At 50.8% G+C, this 21,295-nt stretch overlaps 1 protein-coding gene across 1 annotated transcript in view; it reads right to left on the reverse strand.

The window, feature by feature from the left end:
* Positions 1 to 21,295, reverse strand: part of KSR2 (kinase suppressor of ras 2) — a 268,896-nt gene that overhangs the window by 7,709 nt on the left and 239,892 nt on the right. Inside the window, exons 15-16 of the mRNA XM_037156240.2 lie at positions 3,431 to 3,527; positions 2,750 to 2,883 (exon numbers count right to left, since the gene is read on the reverse strand). Of these exons, the coding sequence (XP_037012135.1) occupies positions 2,750 to 2,883; positions 3,431 to 3,527 (231 nt within the window). The remainder of the gene's footprint in view (positions 1 to 2,749; positions 2,884 to 3,430; positions 3,528 to 21,295) is intronic.

Raw genomic sequence — 21,295 nt, forward strand, 5'->3', positions numbered from 1 at the left:
GAGCCCAATCTCTTTCCGAACGTCCCACCGCCTCATCCCCACTTGCTGGGTCACTGGGGGCTTGGAACCACTGGGCGGGGCCAGGGGGAGGTGGGGCCGGCACCAGCACCTGGGAGGGGCCGGGCCAACAGACGCCCCAGGGTGTCCCGTTCCCATAGTGATGGGCCCACTGGTGACAAAACCAAATCGTCTTCAGTATGGTTATTATTATGATTAATAACAGCCCATGGGCGCCTGGCACAGTAGCGCTGGCATCTGAGTGACTCCTTTTTTGAGGAAGGCGGCACAGCTGTGCGTTGGCAGTGCTGGGGACATGCTCGGGGAAGCCCTGGGAACTGTTTGGATGCTTGGGGTGTGCTCATTTCACAGGGGGACCCCCAACCCCTGCCTCAGGCCCAGCACATCTCCCCATGCTGGGCACCCAGCGCTGTGAGCACCTTGACTCTAACCGAGGGGACAGCAGGAACACAAGGAACTCCTGCTGGGTGCCTACTGTATGGCAGGTTGTCCAGCTCACTTAATCCTCATAGGCCCACAATCGGATGGGTTGTGGATCGCTGCTCCATTATTTGTGTGGGGCTGCCCTGCAGATGCTGCTAAACATCCTGCAACACACGGAACAGCCCGAGGAATGGAGCAGACTGGATCCGATTCCTGTTCTACAGATGAGGAAACAGAACTTCACAAGGCTCCAGTGACCTGCCCAAGGCTGAGGATTTCATAATAAGCGACAGAGCTGAGACTCACTTGATCAGGAGTCCTTAAAACCTCGGAGACCACACTCCTGACCACCATTCTGCACTGATGCTCTGCAAAATAGTTCCACTGGGGAGCAGAATTCTAAACTCAGCCCCATACATAACTGAAACAGAAATAAAATCACAAAAAGTCACTCTCGGCTATTTATCAGTAACCAAGAAAGTGGATTTCTTATTAGGAGGAGATGTGGAGGGCTCCCTGGCCTCTCCCCATGTGGCTGGGTTCCTGTTGACCACCAGGTTGGGGCAGAGTGTTGGGGGGCAGGGATGCTGCCTCAACAACCAGGCCAGAAGCCACAGTGCCTTTGAACTTGACCTCCCTTCTGGATTGACACTGGGCCTCCAGGAATAAGCTAATGGAAAGGATGCCCACGCCGCACCATGCCCTTTCTTCCTCTTCTTCCTTTGGCTTCAGGAAACCATGTATGAAAAGGAAGAAAATCAGAAGCCCTGCCCCGCTTCCTTCACTTTGGGGAGAAGCTACTGTCAACGAGAGGTGGGGGCGGGGCGGGTATGGACATGCCACCAGGAGGGAGGGATCTGATTTTTTTTTTCAAGGAGCCTTAAACTAGGGGAAAGAAAACACCTGCTGGGTCCCTTTGGGTCTGGACACAAATACTTGGGATCACAGCGATGTCACCAGCTGCTTCCTCTGCCCTCAGCCTGGGGTGACGGTGACAGGGGGAGCGTGCCAGTCCTTTTACCACAGACCTCGGAGTAAGTGCTGCTGGGGAGAGAGGGAAGAAGGGATCCCTCGCGACCCAGCCTTCCTGGCCTCGGTTCCCACTGGCGCGGTCTCTCCCCATCCACCTACTTATTGATCTCTTTGATCATTTTCTGCCTACTGATTTCCTTATCTCAGGTGCTACAGACGGTTTTGGTGACAGCCAAAAACCGGATTTGGGGAGGTGGCATAAAATCTCAAAAGGAAATCCAAGCTCCTGTTTGTTATTGCATCACACAGAAATAGCCAGATCAAGAGTCACCTAATTTCGGAGGACGTGACTTAGATTCAAGGCACTGCGGAGCATGAACAAAACGCACTTTGGGGAGGCCTGCGGAGCGATCAGTTCTTCTCAAAGCAACGGATCGTGAAGCACAATGAGAGAAAGTGCGAGGCTGCCTTTCTGGAGGGGCATAAGGCGTGGCTGGGGAGAGCACGCACAGTTTAAAGCAAGAGTGTGTAGGTGTATGTGTGCACGCTCACATATATTCCAAATCAAAAGTCACAAAGGATGGACCTTCTGAATTCTGGGTCGCTTCTCTGGATCAAGCTGTTTTTTCACATGGTCAACTCAAGGCTGCCTGCTGTCGGGTGAGTGGCGTCTGAGAGTTAATTACTTAATGGTGGTTAATGACTCTCCTGTGTGATCCCGAGGAGGTATATGCAAATTATTACTAATTACAGCAACTCAGCAGCAGCTAGTATTTGCAGTTTCCTGTACTCCAGTTGCCACACTGGGTGCCTGATGTGTTATCTGATTTTATCCACATGAGGACCCTGGAGGCCGGCATAACCCCATCCAGCATTTTTCTAGCAGACAAGGAAACTACTAAATTAGTTCAGGAAAGGTCAATGAGTGGCGGAGCTGAGCCGGACCCAGGTGGGTCTGACTTTAAATCCCTTGCTCTCAACTAAACTCTTGTTCTCCTGAGATTAATGAATTCATAAGAAAACTTCAAGACAGCTCTTGGGTGATCCCACTTCCAGGTGAGTATTTGGGACAAGGGAACCATCCTCCCCTGAAACTCAAGGGCAAAGACTTCATGGGCTTTGTGCCCACTCAAAGGAGCCATTTGTAAGTCAGACCCCAGAGGAACTTGACCATTACCTGGGCTTCAGCACTCCGTCATCACCTAGCAGCCTAGCTGCTTGGCTGAGTGACCTCAGGCCTAACACCACGTCTGGGTCACTAAAGCCATTTGGGATGACTCCCCTAACCTGACCACTGTCTGTCAAGCACCCCCTGAACCCCCCTACCACATCTCACCTGCCAGCTTGCAGGACCCCGGAAATGCTGAAGAGCCCAAAGTCTGTGATCACCACTTTGCCGTTGTCGTAGAAGACGTTCTTGGACTTGAGGTCCTTGTGAAGGATTCCCTTGGCGTGGAGGTAGCCCATACCCTGCAAGGCATGAGGAAACGGGGTCGTCAGAGAACAGCTCATCGCTTGCTGCCACCCTGGCTTGGGTTCTGGGGTCGCGCCCCTGGCTCTGCCAGCGAGACCACGCTGACAACTATGGGGCTGGGCTCCGAATGCGAGGGCTTCTAGGTGGGGTGGGCAGGTGGGGATAGGCAGGGTCCCCGAGACACAAATCTGCCACCACCCTCAGGCCACTGCAGAACCACCTCCACCTACTGCCTCTGCTTTCTGACTTAGAAACAAAGGAAGATCTCTCCAGAAGGAAAGGGTGGGGCAAACCTGAGATGACGTACCCACAGAAAGGACTCCCATTACCCATCTTCTCCCACTTCCTCGTTGACAGACCATCCTGAATGGTCGTATCTCGGCAAAATTCTCAGCAAAATACCACACACATGGGCTGGTATTTTTTAAGTCAAGCCTAATTTCTTTTAAGCCCAGACTATTGGTCTGAAGTCAAACCATGAGTCTCAGGAAGGGGCATGGCCTTGCTGACGTTTGGGGGGGGGTGCCCCAGACCCCACGGTACCTTCACAATTTCTTGGGCAATCTGCCTGGTTTTATTGACATCCAAGACGATCTTGGCATCCCGCACCACCGAGTAGAGGGTCCGTCCCTTACAGAGGCTGTAATGCAAAAGGCCAAGAGAAACCGTTGGCCACTGTTAACACGAGGGTGACGCACAGTTATTAGAAGTGACATGTAACCGGGTGGACTTGTGGCCATGCCCCTGCTAACCCTGTGGGATAGCAAGCCCGGGACCGATCCAGTGCTGGGATGTGGGTCTGGGAGCAAGTTCTTCTGTGTCCTTCATGATCTTCGCCATTGCCAGCACCCCCACCCCCAGTCATCGAAGACACCTGCAGAATCTAGTCACATTCCCTCTCCCCCGGGATCTCAGGATGGAAAGCTGTGCGCAAACCGACACCGTATGAGGTCCTCAGACACCACTCAGACACCACTCTGCCGGCCACTTGTCCCAGCTGCTCCCACTTGCCAGGAGCCGTGGTTTGTGGGGACAGTGATAAAAGACCAGCAAGGCGGTAGCTGATGTATACTAATTACCATCAGTAAATGATGCATTCGGGCCTTTAGACAGAAGTGTGTAAACACCAATAATATTCCCCCCAAACCAGACACCTGTCTAGAGAGAGGGTTTTTCAAACTATTTTCAGCCTCATTGAGTTCATTTCCAGGACCAGTGGTTTAGGATGAACGACAAGATGAAAAGGGACATTAGGCAGTGACACGAACACCTTCGCGCTTAGTCGCTGGCAATGCTCATTTGTCCTTCCCTTTGAAGTGAGCCCAGTACCTGGCGCGTGCATACCAGGTACTCACCCCACTGGACGAATGAGTGAATGAATGAGTGAAGGAATGAATGAGTGAGTGAATTTCTGGGTTCATCAGAGCACTCCCAGCCCCCAACTCCATGTCCAGCCCATTACTGCATCCAATGTTGGCTGCGAGAAGCTGGTATGTTATCAAGAAAGTTCATTTTTCCATCTACGGTGAAATAAGGACGTGAATTTTTCTTTCACTTGTGACATTATTGCTGAAATACTGCAGGCATCTTATCCACTCCTTTAGTATTGATATTTTTTGAGCCCTTGCTGTGTGCTAGACTTGGCTGCAATAGCAGGGTTGAAATGAGGACTCTGGTATCAGAGGGTTTCAGTTTGACTCCCAGCTCTGTTCCTTACTTGCTGTGTGTCTTGGTGTGGGTTGCTTAACCTCTCTGGCCCTCGGTGTCCTCATCTATTAAAGGGAGCCAAGAATACCTACCTCGTAGAGTCAGCAGGAGGACAGAAAAAGCAATGGAGCTGGGTACCGTGCCTGGCACAGTGTCAGGAGAACAGAGGCCCAGAGTGAGATTCTTGGGGGGAGGATCAGGGCTTGTCAGCTACTGGCTGTGTGACCCCAGGCAGCTGAGTTAACCCCTCTGAGCCTCGATTTCACTGTGAGTAAAATGCAGTCAACAGTTCCTGCTCTCTAGGCTTCCTAGGAGAGTCCCATGGAATCAGGTGTGTGAAGGCGCAGGCATCTCTTCATGTCTAACACAGAGTAAGTGCTCAGGATAGTGCTGGCTACTGTGAGAGGGAGAAATGATCAGCACGCACACATTTGTGCAAATGCGTATAAATCATGTACTTATACACACATGGCATCTATTATTTCTCAATCCATTCATTCAGCCGCCCAAAATGCTAGCTAGCCCATGATTTTTGACGAAGAGGCACTTCTTCACCTGCTTCAGGTGAGATCCCAGGGGGCGGCTGACTCACAAGGAGGCTGACTCACCTGTCTCAGTCGCCCCGCACCTCAGCGGGCGGCAGCCAGGATGACTCAAGGCTGCCCCCCCTCGGAAACCCAGGCCATGTGCTCGCTGTGGCTGCTGGGGGACAGCTGGAGGTGGGGTGGGCTGCACAGCCAATTAACCATGTTGACATTTAAATATTCAGATGGCGGGGACTGTGGGTGGATTCCCTCCCCTGGATGCTCCGTTCTTGAACAGCCACCTACACTCATGACAGGCCAGAGCCGAGAAAACCATCCGCACCGCAGACAGCAGAGCAGACAATGGCAACGGGTCCTGGGGCTCCCAGGCCCCCCTGCTCAGGAAAACCACGTTCAAGTTCCAGGCTTCAATGTCCACCCCTGTCTTCCCCCCTGGCCTGCACCCTCATTTCCATCAGCAACTGCCCACATCTTTGCTTCTCTCTACCCTAAGTGTCTTGAGCACAACAGACTGGTGGGATGTACATGGTACGTATGACCAAAGCTTGGCACAAGTGTGTGAAATATACAAATAACCCACCACCAGCAATTCGTCCACTGAGCACATACCCAACAAGCATGCACACTCACATTCACCCACAGACATGTACTAAAAAGTTCCACAAAGCTAACAGCAACCTCTTTGTAAGGGCTCCAAACTGGAACCGACCCCAATGCTCACCCACTGAAAAATGGATCAGTTGTGATATAGCCATGTAGCAAAATACTACATTCACACTGTACTGTGTAATAAATGAACCTTTGCTAACTGCACAAAAGAAAAAGAAAAAGACCATGAAGTTTATCAACATGGTAAGCAGAAGCCAGACACACGAGACTCAGACTGAATCGATACAAAGTGCAAAAGAAGACACAACTGGTCCACGTGCCACCAGCCGGCACAGTGGTGACCCTCGGGGGCTGCGGTGGCCTGAAAGGGCACACGGTGATGTCCTTCAGTGGGATTTGGGTGCTTGTTGTATGGAGATGCCTTTAGTAGAAATTCATCAGGCTGAGCTCCTAGGGGCTGCACACTCTGGCAGGTATGTTATCCTTTCCCCAAAAAAATTTACTTAAAAAATCAGCAAGATAATCTTGAAAAACTAATACATGAAGTTGAAATTTAAAAGTTAATCTAAGCCAATATGGACACCCTAGGTATCCATTCTAGACTCTTCATCGTCCCCAGGGCCAGGGCCTACAGAGGAGTGAGGAGCCCTGGGCCGGGCTGTGCCTGCCCAGGTGTTTATCAGGGGCTGAGCTGGATGGCAGGTGCAGGGCAAGAGCTGGGCTCTCTGCAGGTGCAGGTGAGGCAGGTGACCTGGGTGGCTAAGGCCTGGATCATCCAGCCAAGTCAGTTCAAGTGTCCATGGCAACTGCTCTGAGCCTGAGATTTCTGTGTCCTGCAGGTGCCTCAAAGCCACTTGCAGGTAGGCAGTGGGGAAAGGAGGGGAGGAGAGGATGAAGGCTTACTGGGCATGTGCGTGAGACTTATCTCACCTCCACGAATCCGCCCAGGGACCCCACGGGTCTCACAGGTGCGGGCAGGGAGACTCAGAGCAGGGAGAACCTGCTCACAGACACACAGCCGAGGTCAGCCTGCTCCTGACCTTTCTCATCTCCTCCGCGGTGTGGGTGCCCAGTTATTGGACGTGATTTTCAGGACATTAAAGTGACACACAGCCATGGGAGCCCACATCCTGACTCGACCACTTCCTACGTGCTGGGTGATACCAGGAAGTGACTGTGACCGCAGTTTCCTCATCTGTGAAAGGAGGATGACAGTGACAACAGAGACTCATGAAGTACAAAGTGAGTTTTCATACCGCATTCCATCGATCGCAATATATATATATTTCCCTGCCTTTTAACATCTCTGAAATGAGAGCGTCTTGCATTCAGCGCAGGTCAGTTGCAGGGCCATGGCAGTTCTGTGTAGTAACATAAAACACACGGTGCATATTCTAACTGATGGTGTTAGGGTTAGTGACGTCATTTTGCAGGTAAGGAAACCTAGGCTAAGAGCAGCAAAGCGGAGCTGCTGCTTGAACCCAGGTAGCCTGGCTCCAGGGCCGATGCTCTTAACCCCCATTTCCGCTTCTCAGACCTTTGTCTGAGACCCTGGCACATCGCAGGCCCCCAGGAAATGGCAGCTGTAACGTTGCCATGAACACCACCTATGGCCATGAGGATGGCTGAGGCCCGCCAGCCTCAGCCTGCAGGTCAGCGGAAGGTGTTTTAGTGACTCAGGATCTATTTAGTAGCTGTCCGGCTTCTGGGGCAAAAGCCATATGCACACACACACACACTCCCTCTGTCCATCCCTCCCTCTCAGTATCTCTCTCTACAGCAAAGAACGTGTTTTTCCAAGAAGAGGAGCAAGGACTGGAAATTTCTTGTCCCGTCCACAGGTCACCATCCCTCCCAGTCCTGGCCCTGGGCCCCCTCCTGGAAGGCCATCTTTCAACTCCGAATCCTGGGTGACACAGGGAGCCTTTCGGCTGAGATGGCTCAGCAAGGGCAAGGCATTTGTCGTAAACCAGCCTTAAGGAGGCTGTTAGAAACAATGAAATAAAACCATCTAGAAGGTCTAGCTCCCAGGGCCTCTGTCCAAACTGACTCATGCTGCTGAAACAGTGGCTGGGACAGAAATCTGGAAGCACGCAGCGGACACTTCCTTTCCCTCCTCCACATTCCTCACCACCATGACCAGAGCCCAGGCTGGTGTGAACGGTGGGGGGCGCATGGGCTGGGGTTGCGGGGAAGCAACCACCTCTGAAGGCAGACCAGCTCTCAGCCCAGCACTGCCCACCCCTGTGCCCCCTTGCCCTTGGGGATTCACTCTGAGGATACTCACAGTACCCACATTTGTAACTATGGCGGGGGGAGTAGTTGGCTGAATAATGGCCTCCCAAATATATTCACATCCTGATCCTCAGAACCGGTGAAAATGTGACCTTACATGGCAAAACGGACTTTGCAGCTCTGCCTGATCTGAGCTCACAGGGGCAGCTGGTTTCAAAGTCAGATGTTATTTTAAAAACACTGGGTTCTGCCCTGGCTGGTGTGGCTCAGTGGATTGAGTGCCAGTCTGCAAACCAAAGGGTTGCTGGTTTGATTCCCAGTCAGGCCACATGCCTGGGCTGTGGGCCAGGTCCCCAGTGCGGGGTGCATGAGAGGCAACCACACATTGATGTTTCTCTCCCACTATACCTCCCTCCCTTCCCCTCTGCCAAAAATGGAATAAATAAAATCTTTAAAAATAATAAATAAATAAACAAACAAACAAACAAACAAATAAATAAAAACACTGGGTTCTTTCGGAAGGGCTTTACCATTCCTGAGTCCACTTGCTGACTTCCAGGCATCCACCACCTTTAAAACCTCAAAACCCCACCTAATTGCCTTCTGTTTCCCCCCCCTCCCTTGAGCAAACAGATCCCATTCCAAGCGACAGGGTACAGGCCCCATCAAATTCCAGCCACAGGCGATCTTGAACCTCCAAAGCGTTCATGAATCTAACACTGAAGATATTAAACCTTGGGGCTCCAGGGCTTTATAATAAGAAGTGCCAGGTTAGCTGCCTGTAAAAATGGGAAGTGCCAGAAAGCCAGTGAGAAATGCCAGCTGTTTGCCACCTGCTTAACCTGACGTGCGCCCAGGAAATGAAGAGTTATAGAGTTCATTAAGGAAAGGGGCTGGCTGGGGAAGGCTCGGGTCCCAGGCATGAGAAAGATGACAGCAGCCTGCCGGCACAGAAATATGCAAAGCAGGAGCCTGGCTGCCCAGGAGAGGGAGGCTTAGTGTTTACAAAGGCACACCCCCTGCCCTCCTGCAACCTGAGGGCGCTGCAAAGCTCTGACAAGTGGGGAGGGGAAAGGAGGCTTAGCCTCAGTCATCCTGGAGTCCTCTCCAGAGCCTGATTTTGCTAAGTGCAGAGGCCATGGGTTGGCTGCTCTGGGTACTTAAAGGACTGGGATGCGGGTTCTTCCCATTAGGGGCACTCCTGTTGCTGGCTGTGACCCACACTCCCGGGCATCTGGTGACATTCTGCCCTCCCTGGTCTGGGTTTTGAACGGGAGGGAGGGTTCCAGAGCCCAGGGTGTCAGCTGGGAAGGAGCAGATCACCGGGGGAACTTCCAGGAAAGGTCCTCTGGCTCTCTTCTGCCTCTTCTTGCACCGCAAGGCCCAGCCACCATCCAAGGCCTGCTCTCCTTGACCTTGCCAAAAGGCATCCTGGGACAGACTCCTCCCTGGCTCTGTAGCATTTTCTCTCAGCATCTCATTCAGCAGCCCTCATATTGCAATCATTCCAGAGCCACCGTGGGATTTTTGCCAGATCAATCACCTCGTGTTATTTATCTCTTGCTGTTGGTTTTTCTTAGATTGCACTGCCTTTGAAAAATAAGTGGAAGTTTATTAAACTTTCCATCGTTACTTTCTATCACTACCAGGTGGAAAGCCAGGATCTATAGCCTGAATAAATGCCAAAACAAACATAATGCAAATGAACACATTCAAAAACAAAATTAAATCGTAGCTTGGCCTTGTGGCCTGCCCAATAATCTGAAGTTGAGGCCTCTGATTTTTGTTTTAAAAAAGAAAGTTTAGCCCTGGCTGGCGTAGCTCAGTGGATTGAGTGCGGGCCTGTGAACCAGAATATTGCAGTTCGATTCCCAGTCAGGGCACCTGCCTGGGTTGCAGGCCAGTTCCCAACAGGGGACAGACAAGAGGCAACCATACATTGATATTTCTCTCCCTCTCTCCTTCCCTTCCCCTCTAAAGATAAATAAATAAAATCTTAAAAAAAAAAGTTTAGCGAATAAGGGTGAGGAAGGTGTTAACAGGAAGCTCAGGTAACCTACCCAGGGGCCCAGGCAGCAGGTGACAGGGTCAGGATTTGAGTCCAGGTCTTAGGTCATCGAATCTTTCCAGGATTTCCTAAGACTCTTGGGAAAAGAGGGTTCAGCCAAGGAGAAACTGGTCAAGCCCATCTCAGACAGGCATGACCTCCAGGAACCCTTGCTTGTCCTTTGAGAGGAGCTGAGGTCCCCTCCCCCAGTGCTAGGTCTTTCCTTCCACCCTCCAAGTTCAGAGCCAGTCCAAAATGGCTTCATTGTCTGTGAGCTGCTTCTGTTTGGGAATTCCTAGCTGTCACCCAGAGAGAAGCAAGGTGGGCCGAAGAGACCGAGAGCATCCGAGGTGGGTGGGCAAGTCCCTGGGCAGCGCACAGGCGGCCGGGCCCGGGGAGGTGCTCAGGGACAGCTCCTGAAACAAGTGGATGGAGACATGAACGACTCCTCCCACCTCCCTCCTTCCCCTTGTCCACTGCAGCTGGAAGAGCTGGGTTTTGCAACACGCAGGTCTCTCTCCCCTAATGGCTGAACACACGAATGAGCCAGAAGCCAAAACCCAGCTCCACAGCAATGAAGCTTCCAGACGCTGCCCAGCTCCAGGCACCACGTGGCATCCAAACACCAAACTGGCCCTGCCCTCCAGGGCTGGCTCTTGACATGTATCAATTCTTTTTGTTCCCTGGCAAGAACCACTTTAAAAAAAAAAAAAAGGCTTAGCTGTAGATTGAATTACTGTCTTTACAAAAGTATATACATACTATCTAATTCATATGCATTAAAAATCCGGAGGGGATCGAATCTGAAGGTGTTAGCAGAACTATTCCAAGTAGTGGGATTAGGAGCTTTACAAGTTTTTTTTTTCCTTGCTGCTTATCTCTATTTTCTAATTTTTCTCCCATAGGCACGTGTTACTTTTATAAAACCAGAAAAAGAAAGAGAAGAGACAAGCAACTCTGAGTCAGACTGAAATGAAAGCAGACACACATTCATGCTACAGACAGTTTGGAAAACATTGAGCTGGCGACAAACTGAGATGAGGAAGTACAGTCTGAACCGCATTCCCGCTCCGAGTAGCTCAGACTTGCCCAGAAGGTTCTCCCGCTGTGGCTCTTCGAGGGCAGGAAGCAACGTTTGCTCCGCCTTCCGCACAGGGTTTAGCGTGTTCTGGGCACACAGCAAGTGACTGGTTCCAACAGCAACCCTCTCCCTGGAAAAGCTCAGTGCCTGTGGAGGATGGCAATTTCCTATTGATTTTTTAAAGTAACTGTGTGGCTGGTAAGAGGAGAAGGGGCAGACAGGTCTGCGGAGCTCATAACCGCAAATGGCTGCGTCCTTCCCACCCATGGGCCCCAGGGCCCCAGAGGGTGAATGGAAATGATGAGATGGGGGTGGGGGAAGGGCGGAGGGGAATGCAAGGGGCGGAGGGAGAGTCCTGCCTTCCTAGGGGATGCTGGGATGCTGAGTGCGGAACCTCCCTGGCCATGGTGAAAGAGAAAAGGTACAGAAATTTTAAGAATTCAGGTCCACCTCCTTCACGGCAGATATGGGGAAAACAAAACGCAGAAGGATGATGGAATTAGCCAAGGTCTGCTCTGAGTAGCCCAGCCTGGCTTGAACCAGACCTGTGTGAGGGTACATGTCATGTTTACAGCCACGGAACCATGCTGCCTCCTAAGAATTATAAACACCATGTGCCCATGAGCACTCTGCCAAGGGTTTTACATGAAGGCTCTCAATCGTCTGTACACCTCAACTCGGCCCCATCAAGGAGGTGTAATTCCTATTTCACAGATGGGGAAACTGAGACGCCAGGACACAATGTCATTTGCTAAGCTCATGCAGCTAAGATAGAAGGAGCAGAACCAACATTCTACCCTCGGTCTATTTGATACCAGTGTCTTGTTCTCAACCTGTAAGCTCCACAGCCTCTTGGGGAAGTGGAAAGAGCAGGGGCTCAGGGGCGAGGCAGCTGATGTTTTCCAAGCTCCTGAGATAAGCCCTGCCCTGGCAGGGAGCCTTCCATCCTCCAATGAAGCAAAGGCTGGAGGGAATGACCTGCCCGGGCCCCTTCCCAGCCAGGACGCAGAGGCGGGATGTGGCTTGGGTTTGCCCCACGCCCCTGGCCTTTCCACCTCCTCCCTCTTTTTGGAGCAGGCCTCTGGCACTGGGCCTCCCTAGCACCCACCCAGCTAGCCCATTGTCCACACTCTTTTGCAGGGAATTCGGAAGGGTGTAGATATATACACAGACCTGCTAGAGCCAGGCGTCTAAGACGGGCATTGCAAACTATGGCCACGGGCCAGGTCCAGCCCGCTGCCTGTTTTTGTACAGCCTATAAGTTAAGACAAGGTTTTGCACCTTCAGATAAAAATTAAACTAATTCAAAAGAATGATACTCGATGACATGAAAATGACATGAAATTCAAATTTCCGTGTCCACAAATAGCGTTTTACAGGTATGCAGCCACAGCCTCTGTTTGCGTGTTGTCTGTGAAGGGTTTAGTGCCCCAGTGGAAGGGCTGTGACGGAGACTGCCTGGCGAAGCCAGAAATGTTTATGGCCTGGCCCTTTGCAGACACTGTTTGTTGACCCGTGTTCCCAGAAATTGAGATGGATCACCAAACTGCACTGCTAGAACTAGAAAGAACCGTACAACTTTGCACCATGTTCCTCTGGATTGGGAGTTGGATGTGGTCAAGGCCAGGTGGATTTTCTATTATTCACGTATTCGTTCGCTCACTCGTTCCATTCAGCCATGGGTCATCTATGCTTGCATCCAACCAGTATTCCCAGAGCCCCTGCCCTGCCAGGCACTGCGCTGGGTGTGGGAACACCGACTGTTGGGCGAGGCAGGTGGTACATGGGAAGGTGCCAGTACACATCCCAGGTGCAGGAACAGAGCTCTGCTTGGGACTGAGCTGAAGAGGGAGGAGGACAGAGAACTGGGCCCAGTGTGGATGCGGCCATGAGTTTATCTGCAGTCCTGTGTTACGCAACAGTGGAGCCAGGCCAGGCTGCCTGCTGCCACCCGGCAGGAGACGGGCCCCAGTGCAGGACACGTCCGAGCCAGACACGCCACAACGCTAAGGTGGAAGCACCGTCAATCTATGCCATACGACTTACATGTTTCTAATTCTCTGGCCTCTTCCTCTCCACGATTCTGTTCAAATTCCTGCATATACATAACACAGCCTCCCCAGGCAGGCCCTGGGCACCACATTAGCTGGACACGTGTTCGTTCCAGTGAGGCAAACCCCAAATACCTTCCTTACAGTCCACTGGCTTGGACAGGGCCACTGGGGGAAAGTCACCTGACCTCCTACCCCACACAGAAGGTCACTGTAGCTGGATAAAAAGCCATAGGCATGACATATGTCTGTGTATATGGACATACACGTGTGTGTTTCTAGGAACGCAAGTCCATGTATATGGACACACATGTGTGTGCTGTTTATATGAATGCATGAACATGTGTATATACATGTGAGGGAATCTGTGCTGTGTGCGCATGGATGCAGTGCCTCTGTGTGTACCTGTTTATGTGTGTGCATCCTTGTGGGGGGGTCTTTGCATTAACATGTACATCTATGTCTATCTATGGGTGTGTTTTTGGTGACTGGAGCAAGGGACAGCGGTACAGAGATAGTCGTGCCAAGTGCAGAAGCGGCCATAGCCCCTCCCACCCCTCAGAGAGCGCTGTGTATCTATGTTTTCCTTGGCCTTGGAAATGCTCCAGTGAAAATATCCAGTCTGTGTCTCAAATCTGGAAGGTGAGGTTGCCAGGGGCTGGGGGCAGATGAAGAGGCAGGGTGAGGACTGACTGTCAATGGGAAGAGAGCTCCTTCTTAAGGTGATGAAAGGTTCTGAAATTACAGCTGGGGATGATTGCACAATTTTGTAAATATTGACATCTATGGGCATTCTAAATGAGTAGATTTTATGGCATAGCTATATCCTATCTATATCTATCAACAAAGTTGTTTAACAAAGAGAAAAACCTGGAAGTTCACAAAAATCCCCACTCACTTCTTCCCATCTTATTTATTTGCAGAAGAGCCCTGGTCTGGGAAATTTAAAAAAAAAAAAATCCCTCATTTTGCAGCCCCGTCGACCAGGTCAGGAATGTTCCCCAGTTTCTACGGCCCACGCCTCTGCCAGCCTATCCTTTGCACTCAAAGCTGTGTACATAAATGAGAACACCCAGGGGATTCTAGGCAGGCTGGGTGGGCAGAAGGACTGAGGCGGGAACACTGGGAGGGGAATGAACTTGAACTAACACTTCATCACTCTAAGAGGGATGGAGAAAATCTAGAGGCAGAGGAATGTGCTGGAAGGGATAGTTTCTTTTAGAAGCAGAAACAGAAAAGGAGGTGATGAACAGAGAGAGCCGATGGGGTGGGGCGCAGCAGTGGGTGGGAAAGAGCTCGAATTCTGGAGTGAGAGCTGGGCTCCAGATCCAGCCTGGATATGCTTCGGCGATGAGCCTTCGGGCAAGCTGCTCAAAATAGAAGCGTGTGTACAAACCACAACCTACCTCACGGATAGGGGGGGATTAAATTAGGAAACCCATGCAACAAAGCCATGTGTTCACCAAACTCTGCTCCATAGCACTTCCTCCCGGGCCCAAACGACACCACTGCCCTGCCTCTCTGTAGTTATGCAGCACCATGTGACCAGTTTGGGCCAATGAAAAATGACTCCTCTGTGACCACGGAGGCCACATGATAATAAGAGAGAGCCCCAAGATTGGGATATCTTGGATCCCTGAGTATCTGCATGGAAGACAGTGGCCCTGGAGCATTGCCCAACCTATGGCAAACTTCATGTGAGAAACAAGCTGAGTGAGCCACAGAGATTCTGGGCTTGTTTGTCACTGTGGCATAAGCCTATCCTGTCCTGACTAATAGAACATATAAAAGGTTAGTGCCTGGAACACAGAACTTGGCTAATCAGTGGACCTCACAGTACAAAATCACTGAGGTCAAAAGAAGAGAATGGACACAGAGAGGGACAATAGCGAAATACACCGAAATCATGTATTCTGGCTGGGGTCAAACTTTTATGGTAAGCCTCACCAGGGAAACCCAAAAGGACGCCAGGTTCTCTTCCAAATGCTCACAGACACTTCCATTTGTACATAACTGGGCAGGACTGTGGTTTTAAAGGACCAGCCTCGAACAGCAACCCAAGCTGGGTGAGATTCAATTTCATGTTTTTGTTAATAGCTTTCTCCTGCCTCTCACAGATAGAAAGCAGGTCACCCCAGGGATTGACCTCACCTCTCAATCATTTAAAAACAGAAAATAAATGTCTGGAGAGATTAAAAACACAGGTTCTGTGCCCCAAAAGGTTGTCATGTGGCAACGCTTCTTCTTCACGGGAAAGATGAAAACCCCATGTAATCCTATTACGAATATTTCCATTAGTCGCTAAGCCTTACTTGGGTAATCTGTTTCAATTGAAAGTCCTGTCATTCTTCCAAACCCAATTTACAAGGTGCAGGAACAGAATATAAGTTGGTGCCGATTTCTCAGAGATGCTCAAAACTCGTCACTCCAGTTCATTCGGGATCCTTTTCTCCCTGAAGCTCTTAACTCCGGGCACCAAGAGAACTCCTTCCCAGTGTTTTCCCGGTGAATCTTGCCCTCCTGGGCCTCTTCAAACCCCTCAGGGACTCTGGATTCTGTCTACCCAGCTTCAAGGGCAAAGATGCAGAGAGCTCCACAAGCCCAGCCATCTCGACATCCAGGGGATGCTCTGGGCAGTGGGTGGGAGTGGGTGCCAAGGACTGGGGCTGGGACGCGCATAAGAAAAGTTAGGACCAGCCAGACCATTCATCCTACACAGCTCAGAATCAGAATCCTGACCTCACGTCAGTCCCTACCCCGTCCCCTCCACCTGTGTGGATGCCCGCACATCATCTGGGCCACACTGTGGGTGGGTGGGGACAGGTGGCCTCCTTACACATTGAAGAGATGGAGGTTCGAGGGTTAAACCGAACCCTGGGGCCAGCATGTGGTGATCCCGCCTCTTCCTCAAAGACCAGAGGCCAGGCATTCAGCTTCCGGGGTGTTGTGTTTTTCATCAGAGCACCCTACCCGCTCGCTCCACCTGAGTTGTGCCCACTCAGGGAACTCTGGGTAAGTAACGAAACTCCCTGGAGCCTTAAGGGATGGAATGTGTGTGTCTCCCAAAATTCATGTGTTGACGTGTTTCTCGGAGAAAGACCGTTCGAAGATGGAGTGAAGGTTTCTGAGTGGCAGGGCAGGGGCCGTTCAGGCTGGTGGGTGCCGCCCTTACCCGCCGCTCCATCTGCCTGCAGACAGAGAAGGTGCTGAGGCTCTGGCCCCGGTTGGTTTTCTTGAGTGGGTTAAATCTATCCCTCATGATCTTCTTTGAACTACTGATTTGCTTAGCAAACACTTTCTCTATAAATAATGAATAAGTAAACCCCAGCCTGCTGCTGATAAATTATTATGAGTTGGGACTTAATGGGGTGTAAAGTAGGCAGTGAACAGCCCTGCCTTTTCAGTCTGCAGCCCCAACCCCACTGCCAACCTCTGGAAAATGAGCTGAGCTACCTCAGTGCCTACTATACTGGCACCCTCTCCTCTCACTTCCATGGCCCACGATGACCCTCTGACCCCCTTCTCCTCCTCCACTTGTTACCAGGGTCTCAGCTTCCATGCTCATCCGTGAAAGTTAGAACCAAGGAAAGGAAACATGAAGGTGAAGGTGAGTCTGATTCTTGCAGCTTGGCTGCCTGGTTTTTTATTTGGGTGGTCTGTTTTCTTTTCACATCTGGGAATGGGACCCGCAGTCCATTTCCACAGATGTGCAGTCTGCTGATGTTCCATCTGTGGAGGCTTCTACAGAGGTACCTGTTGTGGGCTCTGACCCAGTGATCCCTGAACAGTACGGACCACTCTACCCTGCCCCCTTGCTTCGCTTCAAGGGGCTGGCTTTAATTATGACCCCACAGTATCTGTCTCCATGATGTCCCAGAAGAACAGCCCCAAATACTCATTCCAAGCAACTAGCAGTACCTAATAGAGAAGAGGCTCTTAACAGCTATTTGCTGAATAGCTAGATGGCTAGATTACTTGAGTGGGAGGATGGGTACATGAATGGATGGATTAAGGGTGGAAGGGTGAACTGACGAATAGATGGATGGGTAGTTGAGTAGGTAAAGGCTGAATAGATGGATGATGGGAAGAACAGATAGGTGGGTGGGTGGATGTATGGATGGATGGATGGGAGAATGAACAGAATGAATGGATAGCAGAATGTGTGGAGGATTGGTGGGTGGGTGAACAAATGAATTCATAATAAGATGGATGGATGGATGGGTGGGTGGATGGATGGTTAGATGGATGGATGGATGGATGGATGGGTGGGTGGATAGATGAGTGGTCACCTACCCCTAAAGGTTCAGCTTAGGTCACCCAACCCCAAACAAGGAGGTAAATGATTCAGCTAAGGATAAAGTATGTTGTAATCATTTTAAAAACAAGAAAACTGAGCACTGGAAAGATTAAACACTTAGCTAAGGTCACACAGCAGTAGAAGAACTTGAACTCTTGGCCCCTTCCTTCCTCCTTCCCTGCCTCTCCTTGCCATATTCTGCATCTGGTAGAGGTCCATTGCTCTGGATGCCCGGTGAACAGTGCCTATTTTCCATCTCTAACTCTATAGCTTGGTGATAAAACAAACAAACAAACAAACAAACAAACAAACAAACAAACTCAGGGATGCGCCAGCATCGAGACTATAAGCAGGCGGGGAGGAGAGGCCAGAGAGAGCAGGGCCCAGGCAGGAGAAGGGCTGCGCAGACAGCTGAGAAGCTGGTTTGTTGGCAGGGGAAAATGATGGTGCACTGGGCCGTCACACAGCTTCTCCACTCCTGAGAGACTGTCAAAGGTGACCCTTGTTGCCTGGAGAGCAACTGGACCAGGTGACTGAGATGCCTGACAGTTCTCGATGGTCCACAAGCTCTTCCAAACAAGCCCACGGGGAATCTGCACCTTGAAGTCCTTAAGGGCTGTGCTGAGAAACGTCTCAGAGGGGCTGGCCTCCGCTGGAGGATTCTGCAGACGGTGTGACCCCTCCCTCGCCTTTGAAGGTGCTTGTTCTAGTCCCCACTTGGCACCCCTCTGGGTCTTTTGAACACCGGGAAGAAAGCAAATCCTCTTTTGAAGAGGACTCAGAGATGAATCTTTTGATTAAAAGCAAGAGTAACTTTCTGATGACAAGACTTGTTTCTGCCAAAGTGAGAAGATGACAAGAGGGCTGGGGAGAGTGGGCTCGGCTTCTCGTCAGTCACCCCCAGTGTGAGGACGCCTCCCCTGAGACCACTGACGGGCCGAGCCCCAAGAAGCGGGGACTGATTGTGGGACACCTCAGCGGCAGTCCCAACTTTCAACTTGAGCCACTGCCACCTGCCAATCCAATTCAACCAGAAAATTCTCTTCCCCATTAAAGCGCTTGTGTGCACCTGCTTTGACAGCAGCAGACGTGAGTTCACAGCTCAGCTGCACCGTCACAGAAGTACCAGCCTCACCTGGTCGTTGGGAAGAGCCAACGTGCTTAGAATAATACTAGATGTGTAGTTGATCCTTCATATACTATTGTTATTACCTATCTCTCAATTATCCCTCATTTCTTTAATACTGGTGTATAAAGCAAGAGCAGAGTGGACGTCTGGACACCTTTGACAATCCAATGTGGAGTCACTGTCAGCCATGATAGTCAGGTCAAGTGCTAGGTCAAGACTGAGGTAATGGGGTGTAATGGGAATGCCCCCAAACCACAGGTCTGGACACTCGGATAAGGACTCCGTCTGGACACCGACATGAGTGGGGCCTCCACCCCTGAGGGGCTACAAGAACTCAGAGCTCCACCCACACAACACTCAGAGCCCTGCCAGACTCCACTCCACCAGACACCTTCCGCCACTGCAGCCACCTGGTTTGTGACCGACACCTGCCTCTTCACCTGTGGATGCCACCAGTGGCTGGGACTTTACCCTGGACTTTCATTCTGCCCACTTCCAGTGCATAAGCTCCTCTTCTCTGTGTGTAACCTGTGTGTGATTCTACTGGCTTATTGGGGAGTATCCCCTCATAAACCTGGTATTGTGGAAAGACACAGTGTGTGAATAACTCTTTTTGGGGATACCTGGTCACCTTATGAAGTTTTCAGTTTTGCCATTTCATTTGCTCCTCTTTGCCACCCAGGGAAATATACACTGTCATCCCCATTTTACAGAAGAGAAGACTGAGGCTTAGAGAGGTGAAGTGATTTGTCCAAGGTCACACGGCCAACAAAAGACAAGGTTCCTAACTCCATATCCATCATTCCTTCTATTGCAGCACAGGTCAAGAGTTGTATTTGTGTCACCTGCACTGGGCACCCTCGGGGCAGGGCTAGTAGTCACAGCGGCTGCAACAGTAACCAATGTCCATGCCTTCATGGCACTTGATCCGCGCCAGGCTCTGTTCTCAGTGTCCCACATATACAAACTCACCTAATCCTTACAACAATCCCACAAGATATAAGGGGCTATTATGACCTCCACTGTGCAGATGCAGAAACTGAGGTTCAGAAGGGCCTAATGACTACCAACACGAAACAAGAAAACTTCAGTTGATGAATCTGCACCATCTAACTACTTAGATCCAGACAACTGGTAAACCAGACTTTTCTCCATAGGCTATTTGTGGGGACTCTCAGCCTGTACTTTCTGATGACCTACAAGGCCAGGCACTGGATGCCACACAGAAACTGAGCTTTGATGCACAAGCCCCTGTTCTTTTCCAGTGTAAAATTTCTATCCCATAAATTTTACCCTGCACCCAAGGGTAGAAGAGGTAACCAGACCATGACTGTGAGCTACGAAACTCATCTAGAGAGTTTTGGAGAATGACCAAAAACAGTATTCAAACACAGAATTAGTTCAGCTTTTAAGATAACACAGTTCAGCTCACACCAGCTGTACGTCTGAGGATGAGCCAGCTCCTCCCCCTAAATCCCAGGCTCCCGTTCTATAAAATGGGGACAGTGATTCAACAAAGCAGCAACATCTATGAAGTCCTCAGCACAGAATTCAGTGTGTAGTAGGTGCTCAACCAATACGTTCCTCGTAATATATATTTGGAATGCCATTTCACAACAGAGCCCTCTTTCATATTAAAAATGGTTCAACCCAGCACTCAACTTCCCACCCTTATATGTGAAGGAGAGTGATGGCTGAATATCAAGGATGGGCTTTGAACAACCACCATGCAGGCGCCAGAGAGGACACCTCCTGGGAGGAGACGCAGTTCCGGCCTCAGCGACTCCACACAGCCATGGTGAAGAATCTCGGCTCCTTCCTGCTGGGAACTGTTCCCAGGACTGAGCCTCCCAGCTGTGCCTCTGACGACTGTCACTAGCAACGGGCTTCCGTTTGGAAGGGTGAGGAGCTCCATTCCCACCTGAACCTTAGCCCTGAACTGGAATCGCACCTGGTAGGCACCTGGGACCCCAGATGGGGCTGTCCACTGTCACTGGGCAGGAAAGTAGGGAAGTAGGTGTAAACCACGGGCCAACAAACTGTGAAGGCTGCAAAAGCTCAGAGGGACACTTTCCAATTGCATGTTCTCTGTCCTTTCTGCACCGGCTTCTGCATTTGCTGACCACACCCCCTTGATGAAATACCAGCTGCCCCTGGCTTCCATGACAACCATCTCCCCTGGTTTTCCTCCAACTCTCTGGTCCCTTCTCATCTGTCTTCCTAGTGGGAACACTCCGTCCTCTCCGGACTTTGATTTTTTTGCTCCAGGGCCACTGGTTTTTAAGGTGGCATTCCCAAACCTGCAGCATCATCACCTGGGAACGTGTTAAGAATGCAATTTCTCAGGCCCCCACCAAGAGCTACGGAATCAGAAACTCTGGGGGTGGAACTCAGCAATGTGTGTTTGCACAAGGCCCCAGGGGGATTCTGGCCCAGGGTCAAGTTTGAGAAGCACTGCCTCAGGCCATCTCCCCAGGCCTGTGGCTCCTAATATCCCACAACACAGCCTGGCTCACAGATTTAAATCCCCAGTCTAGAACTCATCGCTGAACAGTGAGGTTTCTAAATGCCTACTTAGATTAACATTGACCCCAGAAAGACTCACACTCTCCACACTCAAAATGCCAACCAAACTCTCGAGTTTGCTTCCTGAGCCTGATGTTCTTTCGAACTAAATGCAGTTTGTTTTTAAAGCAAACCTCTGCTT

The sequence above is a fragment of the Artibeus jamaicensis genome, unplaced genomic scaffold (genome assembly GCF_021234435.1).
Source record: "Artibeus jamaicensis isolate MK-2021 breed Jamaican fruit bat unplaced genomic scaffold, CSHL_Jam_final contig_525, whole genome shotgun sequence".
NCBI classification, from domain to species: Eukaryota; Metazoa; Chordata; class Mammalia; order Chiroptera; family Phyllostomidae; genus Artibeus; species Artibeus jamaicensis.